The following is a 10,000-nucleotide window of genomic DNA, read 5'->3' on the forward strand; positions in this document are numbered from 1 at the left end:
CGTTTGATTTTTAAAATTCTAGTTTGGGTTCGGGGATAAATGGGAAAGAAAAACATTTGGGGCCACACTTTGAATTTTGGTTTTTATGTGGGGTTTGAAACAAAAATCTATTGAGAAAATGGAATTTAAAAGGGCCCCAAAAATTATGAAAAAAAAGGGAAATTTAAGATGTTTGAATTTTATAAAAGAATACTTTTTGAAAAATTTATAACTAACTTTTAATAAGCAGTTTTTTTTACTTTCAACAAAAAATTTTTTAAAATTTTTAAATTTTTTCTTGGTTTTTATTCAATTTTCATATTTGGTTGCACCAATTCTTTTTTCCCTTTTCTTTTCTAAATTTTTTCTACCCTTTTTTCCCGGGTTGTTCGGGTTAAACCAAATGAAAATTTTTTAAATTTTATTTCTTTGTTTGTATTTCCTTTTAATTCTTCTTCTTTTTTTTAGCATTTTTTTCCCAAAACCTAAAATTTTGTTTAAATCTTTCTATTAAATTTGCTGAAATGTCTCAATTTCATCTAAACCTTTCCCTCCCTCTCATTTTTCATTCATTAATTCTTTTCATTCGCTCATTCATTCATTCACCCATCCTTTCCATCCATCCCCATCCTTCTATCCATCCATTCTTTTAAAAACTTTCCCTCCATGAATTAAACCATCACCCAAATTCAATGATTTAAAAATCTTAGTTTTTTCTCTTTTGAAAATTTAACCTTTTTCCCATAATTTAAAAAATTCCAATGAACGACACTCGGCAAAACATTAAGAATCATGTATTATCTTCTCCGTTCATCCAAACCTCTCTGCATACTACACAGACACCCCCCCCCCCCCCCCCCCCCCCCCCCCCCCTCCTCTCTTTCCCGGGCTGCCCAAAATAAACCAAAAATAAACAAAGAAACAAACAAAAACAAAAGCAAAACAATCAAAAACAAAAACAAAGCAAACAAGTAAGACAAACAACAAACAAACAACCCAAAAGAAATGTAATACCTTTAAACTGTAGAGCGATCCTCGACAATAATAAAGTTTCCACAAGAAGAAGAAGAAGAAAGAAGAAGAAGAAGAAAAAAAAAAAAAAGAAAAGAAGAAGAAGAAGAAGAAGAAAAAGAAGAAAAAAACAGAAGAAGAGAAGATGAAGACGAAAGAAGAAGAACGAAGAGAAAGAAGAAGAGAGAAGAGAAGAAGAAGAAAGAAAGAGAAGAAGAAGAAGAAGAAGAAGAAAGAAAGAAGAAGAAGAAGAAAGAAGAAGAAGAAAAGAAGAAGAAGAAAGAAGAAGAAGAAGAAGAAGAAGAAGAAGAAGAAGAAAGAAGAAGAAGAAGAAGAAGAAGAAGAAGAAGAAGAAGAGAAGAAGAAGAAGAGAAGAAGAAGAAGAAGAGAAGAGAAGAAGAAGAAGGAAAGAAGAAGAAGAAGAAGAAAGAAGAAGAAGAAGAGAGAAGAAGAAGAAGAGAAGAGAAGAAGAAGAAGAGAAGAAAGAAGAAGAAGAAGAGAAGAAGAAGAAAGAGAAGAAGAGAAGAAGAAGAAGAAGAGAAGAAGAAGAAGAGAAGAAGAAGAAGAAGAAAGAAGAAGAAGAAGAGAAGAAGAAGAAGAAGAAGAAGAAGAAGAAGAAGAAGAGAAAGAAGAAGGAAGAAGAAGAAGAAGAAGAAGAAGAAGAAGAAGAGAAGAAGAGAGAAGAAGAAGAAGAAGAAGAAGAAAGAAAGAAGAAGAAGAAGAAGAAGAGAAGAAGAAGAAGAAGAAGAAGAAGAAAAATAACGGGCCTTTTTTTTCAGAGTTCATTCAAGTGACAGTTTTGTTGTATTCCTCCGCCGTTTGGCGCGGATTGAATAACTAGTTCCTTCTTCTATTTCATCGTCGTGTTGATTTTCAGTTCATTTATGATTTATTTATATCTTTTTTTATCCAACGCATCCTTTAGAACCGTCGCCGTGCACGAATATTATTATTATCAGGGTGATTAGCAGGTTTAGTTTTGATATTCCAATGCAATTCAGTTCATTATGGGCTGGATATCACATTGTTTTATGAGAGAGAGAGAGAGAGAGAGAGAGAGAGAGAGAGAGAGAGAGAGAGAGAGAGAGAGAGAGAGAGAGAGAGAGAGAGAGAGAAGGTGGGGGGGGGGGGGGGGGGGAGGGTATGTGCATTTGATGGGTTTTTCTTTAATTATTTTTGATTTTGTTGTTGTGCAGATTTTTTTTGTTTTTGTTCTGTTTTGGTTTGTTTGTTGTTTTGGATGTTTGTTTTTTTTGTTTTTGTTTTTGTTTGTTTTTGTTGGGTTTTTTAGAATTTCATTTTCTGTTGTTGTTTTTTTAATCAATGTATTAATTAATTAATTAATTAATTAATTTATATATTTATTTATTTATCTATTATTTATTTATTTATATATGTATTTATTTATTGTAAGATTATCAAATGGCAATTCACTCACTTTTGACAGTATGGATAATTCCTGTTGACACCAGTGACACCAGACTGGTGTGTGAATGATCATCTTTACATAGATAGTTCGAAGATGACGTCACTCAGGCCTTTGTTATTGTTTTTGCCATCCGCGTTTGTGAGTTGTTCTCACTAAACTGTATTAACCAGACTATAAAAGTTCATGGTTACACAGAGTTTTGTGTGTTGGCCCGTTATACTTCCGGATGGCAATGTTGTGAACTCCTTGGCCAAGCGCATTCTATCTATACAGGCCGTAGATTTCTTCCATATTATGAATGTCAAAGTAATTTCGCAAACTTTGTTGCGTAGTTCTTGCTGTTCTTTTTCATTTTGCTTATCGTTCTGTTTTGTATTTTTGTTTTGTTTTTGTTTATCTCTTTTCTGTTTCTTTTTTTGTTTTGTTTACATTACATCTAGTTCTGATAGGTTTTGTTTCTGGTTTTGTTTTGCTTGTTTGTTTGTTTGTTTTTAAAGCGGGGCTCGAACTCGGGACCTTCCGGGTCACACTGCAATGCCTTAACCACTCTGCCATTTCGCCCACCCTAGTACCTTTTGTATGAGTTAAAAAATCCCCTCAGGCTGTTTGTCTTTCTAATCAACTCGTCTCTTTTCACAACAGACGACGGATAATATTGTCTATTTTTGTGTCAATACTTCTCGGGTCGTATGACGAGTGACCTAAATATAAACAATAAAGATGGATGTGTCTCTAGGTTGATGGATTATCTATAACTCTCCTACTCTGCCTGGGAAAAAAACAAACCATATTTTAAAATTTGGCCAGAAAACTCGTCCTTCAAATATCAATCGATTTAAATGACCCTCATCTTGGCAAAACACTCTCAAACCTGGGACTTCGCGAAGTCCCAGGTTTGAGAGTGTTTTGCCAAGATGAGGGTCATTTAAATCGATCGAAATTTGAAGGACGAGTTTTCTGGCCAAATTTTAAAATATTATGAAGTTGTTTTTTTTTCCAGAGTACGGCAGTAAAGTTCGTGGCTTGAATTTTTATCTATATAATATATAATATATATATATATATATATATATATATATATATATATATATATAGAGAGAGAGAGAGAGAGAGAGAGAGAGAGAGAGAGAGCATAAAGCAATAACCACTACACGAGCTCAAAGCTTTTCACAAAGGGTTCCCAGTCAATAGTAACACTTAGCATGTAAGACAAGACGTGGTGTGATGCCTGTAAGGCGATATTTATTTATTTATTTATTTATTATTTTTTATATATTTATTTGTTTATTTATTTATTCATTCATTTATTCATTTAATTAATTTTTTTGTTGTTGTTGTTGGTTTTTTTTTTGTTTTGTTTTGTTTTATTTTGTTGTTTTTTTTGTTTGTTTATATATATATTTTTTTTTTTTATGTTTTGTTTTGTTTTGTTTTGTTTTTTTGTTGTTGTTGTTGTTTTTTTTTTTTTTTTTGTTTTTTTGGGTGGGGGGGGGGGGGTCGACACAGACTACATTGTTATCTGTCAAGTACACCTGAATGCAGGGGATAAAATGTAAGGTAAGTAAAAAGCCTTTTCCAAGGACTCAACAAAGACTTCACAGCAGAAAGCAGCCGAGGCGTCGCAGTGTGGTGAGGTGACCGCAAAGCAAATGGCGGCCGCTAAACCAACGGGCGAGGCAGGAATTCACTAATAATAATAATAATAATAATAAATAATAATAATAATAATAATAATAATAATAATAATAATATAATAATAATAATAATAATAATAATAATAATAATAATAATAATAATAATAATAATAATAATAATAATAATAATAATAATAATAATAATAATAATAATAATAATAATAATAATAATAATAATAATAATAATAATATAATAATAATAATAATAATAATAATAATAATAATAATAATAATAATAATAATAATAATAATAATAATAATAATAATAATAATAATAATATAAGAATTGAAATGGCCTCGGGCTGTTTATCTTTCAGATAGAGTCTCTGTCTTGTATTTTTCTTCTTTCTGTGGTGTCCTCACTGATGAAAATGTATGTCAGGTGAACATAGCATCTTTTATAACATGCCAGGCAGCCGAATGAGTCGGCCCCGTAGTCTTCATTAACTTGTAGAAGGAATGGAATTGACGTCACTCAGGTCTTTTTTTTTTTTTTTAGGCAGCCATTTTGGTGATTAGCTCTATAGATAGAAGTTGAAGTTGACGTCACTTATGTCTTTGTTATTGTTTTTGCCATCCGCGTTTATGAGTGATTCTCACTAAACTGTATTAACCAGACTATAAACGTTCAAAGTTACACATAATTTTGGTTGTTGGTCAGGTAAACTTCCGGATGGCAATGCTGTGAGTTTCTTAGCCAAGCGCATACTATCTATATCAATCAGGCTAAAAACGTTGAAGGTGACACATTATAATTATAGTTTTGTGTGTTGGTATGATATATCCGGCTGGCGGATGCTGTGAGTATTTTACCTAAGTACACAGCATCAATTGATGGCATGCCTTTTAGTAAAATACTAAGCAAACTGCATACGTGTCGCACATTGGCATATCATTAGACAAAATATTTCCTAGCTCTACCCACCACAGATCAATCGAACCAAAACACAAGCCTATGTATAATCTTAAACGTTTTAAGTCCGATTTAGAGAATCTAGTGAGAACTAATCACCAAACTTATGTTCTAAAACAATAAGTAAGAGTAGTAAGACGTCAATTCCATTCATTCTGTTGTTAGGAAACAACCAGCTGTGTTTGTCCGAATGTGCTTGGGGTGTGTCACAATTACCGTCTTTTGATTGGTCAAGAATCTACTGTTCGAATAGGATTCAATAGTCCGATGTCACGTCCGGCCAGCAACAAGCAGCTTGGTTCTAAACAAAGAAAATCGGTACTTTTTATTCTTCATGCTGGCTAGAACTTTTTCACATGTCATTTGATCAGATTGTATAGAAGTCAAAAATATGATCAGATTTATAATGTTTTTCTCCTCTGGATACACTTTTATGCTCGTCGGGAAAGTATTTCATAAGGGCGTCCGCCATTGTTCTGATAGTTACTGTTACTATGCGACATTACGAGGGAAGTGACGTCGCGTCTTTTTAAGCCTCATTTCCACAGCCGGTGTTAAAATTGTGAGAAATGCTCAGAATCTGTGGGGCTGATTTATTTCGGGTAACCGGCATGCACTGAAGTTGGTTATGTCATTTGACCTAAATCAGAGATGGATGTGTCTGGTGTTTGTTTGTGGAAATGTGGTTTTGGGTTACTGACAGTTGTAAAGAATTGGATTGGTTTGGGTTTCTGTGTTTGTGTTTCGGCAAAGAACGATATAATTGTGGTCGTCACTAGAACAAAGGAGGTGATGATGATGTGAGAAGGGGGAAGGAGAAGGAGGAGGAGGAGGAGGAGGTGGCGAAGAAGAATAAGAATGAGAAGATGAATAATAATAATAATAATAATAATAATAATAATAATAATAATAATAATAATAATAATAATAATAAATAATAATAATAATAATATAATAATAATAATAATAATAACAATAACAATAACAATAACAATAACAATAACAATAAGAAGAAGAAGAAGAAGAAGAAGAAGAAGAAGAAGAAGAAGAAGAAGAAGAAGAAGAAGAAGAAGAAGAAGAAGAAGAAGAAGATGATGATGATGATGATGATGATGATGATGATGATGATGATGATGATGATGATGATGGAGGAGGAGAAGGAGGGAGAAGAGGAGGGTGATTTAGAGGAAGAAGAGGATGGAGAGGAGAGGAAGAAGGATTTAGAGGAGAAGGTGTGGGAGGAGAAAGAGGTCAAACTAGATAGCCAAGGGGAGACAATCTCGAATAAAAATTTCATAATAAGAATATTATATAGCATTCAAAATAACAACAATAACAAATAACAATAATAAAACCCAAATCAACAAGAGAAGAAGAAAGAAGTATGAAAACCACAATGGACCATATGGCACGGGCTGTGTAGAATGGTTGGACGACAGGGTTGGACTGTGTCTTTGTATGAATAGTATGGATCTGTGTCTCTTCTTCTGACTCTTCTCTCGATCGGTTATCTACATCATCATCATCTCCATCTCTCGTCTTCATCCTTCTCAGTCACCCATCCATCATCTATCTATACTATCATCCATCATCTATCTCATCATCATTATCCATCATCTATCATCTATCTCATCTATCTATCATCTATCTATCTATCTATCTATCTATCTATCTATCTATCTATCTATCTATCGATCTATTTATCAATCTATCTATCTATCTATCTATCTATCTATCATCTATCTATCTATCTTCTATCTATCTATCTATCTATCTATCTATCTATCTATCTATCTATCTATTCATATCTATCTATCTATATCTATCTATCTATCTATTCTATCTATCTATCTATCTATCTATCTATCTATCTATCTATCTATCTATCATCTATCTATCATCTATCTATCTATCTATCTATCTATCTATCTATCTATCTATCTATCTATCTATCTATCTATCTATCTATCTATCTATCTATCTATCTATCTATCTATCTATCTACCTATCTATCTATCCATCTATTTATCTATCTATCTATCTATCTATCTATCTATCTATCTATCTATCTATCTATCTATCTATCTATCTATCTATCGATCTATTTATCAATCTATCTATCGATCTATCTATCTATTTATGTTTGAGAGGAATTAGGAGAGGAAGAGGGTTTCTCCCTGATAAACCCATCTATCTACGAGCGGATCAAACAATATCCAGAGGAAAAAAAAAACAAAATAAAACAAAATACAAGAACAAAAACAAAAACAAAAATTAAAATCAAACAATAACGAGAAATGATTACCCAGCATAGAACCCCCCCCCCCCCCAAAAAAAAAAAAAAAATCATAATAATAAATAAATAGAATATCTAATAATATTATAGAAACAAAAAACAAACAAAAAAAACAAAAAAAAAAAACAACAAAAAACAAACACAAAACAACTAAAACATCCCACGGACTTACACGAACTACAATATCGACAAGTTGTTCGTTTAAGTTGTAAACAACAGCATATTCTAAATAAATAGAATTGTATACATCTTCCCCTCCCCACAATCTCTCCCCCCCCCCCCCCCCCTTCCCTCCCCAAATGCTATGACATATTTTGACGTTTGTGTTCCAATAATATCCTTGACGCAAGACAATGGGAATCAAGGCTTCTAGCACTTAGCACCTTTTTGACCCCTCAACGCTGATCGTACGAATTTCGCCTCGGGGTTGACGACGTGTCTCTCGTGTCTGGTTCTCCATCAGAGAAAATAACACCAGATGATAGAAAATAAGAGAGAGAAAGAGAGAAAATTAAAAAAAAAAAACAAAAAAAAAAAAAAAAAACACACACACACACAGATTATGCATGCATGCACATATTATACATGCGTAAAAACATGCACAGTCATACCCAAAAAAAAAAATACAATGCACAAATACACAAACAACTACACCCACACAAAGGAGAGAGAGAGAGAGAGAGAGAGAGAGAGAGAGAGAGAGATAGAGATAGAAATAGAGAGAGATAGAGAGAGAGCAAGAGAGAGTGAGAGAGAGAGCAAGAGAGAGTGAGAGAGGTAATGAAAGAGACAAAGAGAGAGAGAGAGAGAGAGAGAGAGAGAGAGAGAGAGAGAGAGAGAGAGAGAGAGAGAGAGAGACACACACAATTTCACGATAGTTGTCAACTGTTTGTTGTCAATAATTGGCATAGAGTACATTTACATTGTAATTGTCTCCCTTAATTTATCCTATTCTTCTCGAACCTCGTGAAGTTTCGGGTTTCAGAGTTTTTGTCAAGATGAGAATCGTTTAAATCGACCGATAATTGATGAACGAGGTTTCTGGCCGAATTTTAGATATGTTTTTTTTTTCCCCTCAAATTACGGCAATATTACAAAACATGTGATAGGATAAATTAAGAGAGACAATTACAATATACTTATCCAATTGACAACAACACTTGACAGCTATTGTGAAACTGTCTCTCTCTTTCTGTTGTTTTGTTCTTTAATTTCCTGTTCGATTTTTTTCCTCTCCATTAATTCTTTCTTTTCAACCTCTAAGTCTTTTCACCTGTCTGTCTCAAGTGTTATGATTTCTCAATCAGTGAAGGTACATTGTCAATGAACGGGCGCAGGTAAACAAAAGTGATTTTCCTGACACTTTACAACACAAGAAACGATAATCTATAGTAATAAGAATAATGATATGCTTTTTAAGTTTTTGTTCTCATTATTAAACATATTTTATTTTGTGCACTTGTTGACCTCCCCTCACACAATTTTCCACGCATTTTGCCTTTAGGTAATGTTTTCAAATCTTTCGATGAAGAAATAAAAAGGAGGAAGATGAGGAGGAGGAGAAAGGAGGAGGAGGAGGAAGAGGAAGAAGAGGAAGCGGAAGAGGAAGAGGAAGGGGAAGAGGAAGGGGAAGGGGAAGAAGAAGAGGGGGAGGAGGAGGAGGAAGAGGAGAAGGAGAAGAGGAGGAGGAGGAGGAGAAGAAGAAGAAGAAGAAGAAGAAGAAGAAGAAGAAGAAGAAGAAGAAGAAGAAAGAAGAAGAAGAAGAAAGAAGAAGAAGAAGAAGAAGAAGAAAAAGAAGAAGAAGAAGAAGAAGAAGAAGAAGAAGAAGAAGAAGAAGAAGAAGAAGAAGAAGAAGAAGAAGAAGAAGAAGAAGAAGAAGCTCAAACATCTTTTTAAAATTTCATTACGATGAATTATGAATTATGAATGATGAATGATGAATGATGAATGATGATGTAGGACTTACCATCCCTAGGAGGTGAAGGCGTTTGGTGATAGGGGCTGACGGAGAAGGGGTGGGAAGGGGGCGCATTGTAGGGAGTAGACATTCCGTTCATAGTGAACGGGTACCCCAAGGGCGCCCTTCCATGTTGGGGGCTTGAAAACACCGAGTCGTGGGCCTGTGGCAGCTGGGCATGAGGAGGTGTGTACTGTATGGTTGGTAGAAAAAAAAAGTGATTTGATGGAATACATTAATGAATAAATGAAGAGATAAATTGATTTATAAATAAAAATAAATGAATTTTTTTAAAAAGAGAGAAAGACAGGTGGTTATAAAGGTGAATAAATGAGTGAAGAAATAGATAGACACATAGATAGATAGATAGATAGATAGATATAGATAGATAGATAGATAGATAGATAGATAGATAGATAGATAGATAGATAGATAGATAGATAGATAGATAGATAGATAGATAGATAGATAGATAGATAGATAGATTTTTTCTGCTGGGTAAGACTGCCATTTTGGAAAATACTGGAAATGATCGGTAAGGAGAGAGTTCCATGAAGTTTGTTGTTACAGCCATAAAAACCTTGACACTGTGTTGTAGAGCTCTACAAATAAAAGCAACAATAATTTGTATAGAGTGTACTTGTTGCTTTTCTAGTTGCGTAAGAAACGTCTATTTTTGTGGTTGGCTGGGTGTGAAGATTCGGGGAAAATTCTGAAAATG

General features: G+C 33.7%; 1 protein-coding gene across 9 annotated transcripts in view; it reads right to left on the minus strand.

Moving 5' to 3' along the window:
* The window catches only part of LOC144958099 (uncharacterized), a 117,818-nt gene that overhangs the window by 46,796 nt on the left and 61,022 nt on the right, over positions 1–10,000 (minus strand). For all 9 annotated transcript variants that reach the window (XM_078889749.1, XM_078889745.1, XM_078889744.1 and 6 more), the window contains one exon: positions 9,289–9,472. In XM_078889749.1, the coding sequence (XP_078745875.1) occupies positions 9,289–9,472 (184 nt within the window). The remainder of the gene's footprint in view (positions 1–9,288; positions 9,473–10,000) is intronic.

This window comes from Berghia stephanieae, chromosome 12 (genome assembly GCF_034508935.2).
Source record: "Berghia stephanieae isolate SIO BIC M18660-M18661 chromosome 12, UCSD_Bste_1.3, whole genome shotgun sequence".
Lineage (NCBI taxonomy): Eukaryota > Metazoa > Mollusca > Gastropoda > Nudibranchia > Aeolidiidae > Berghia > Berghia stephanieae.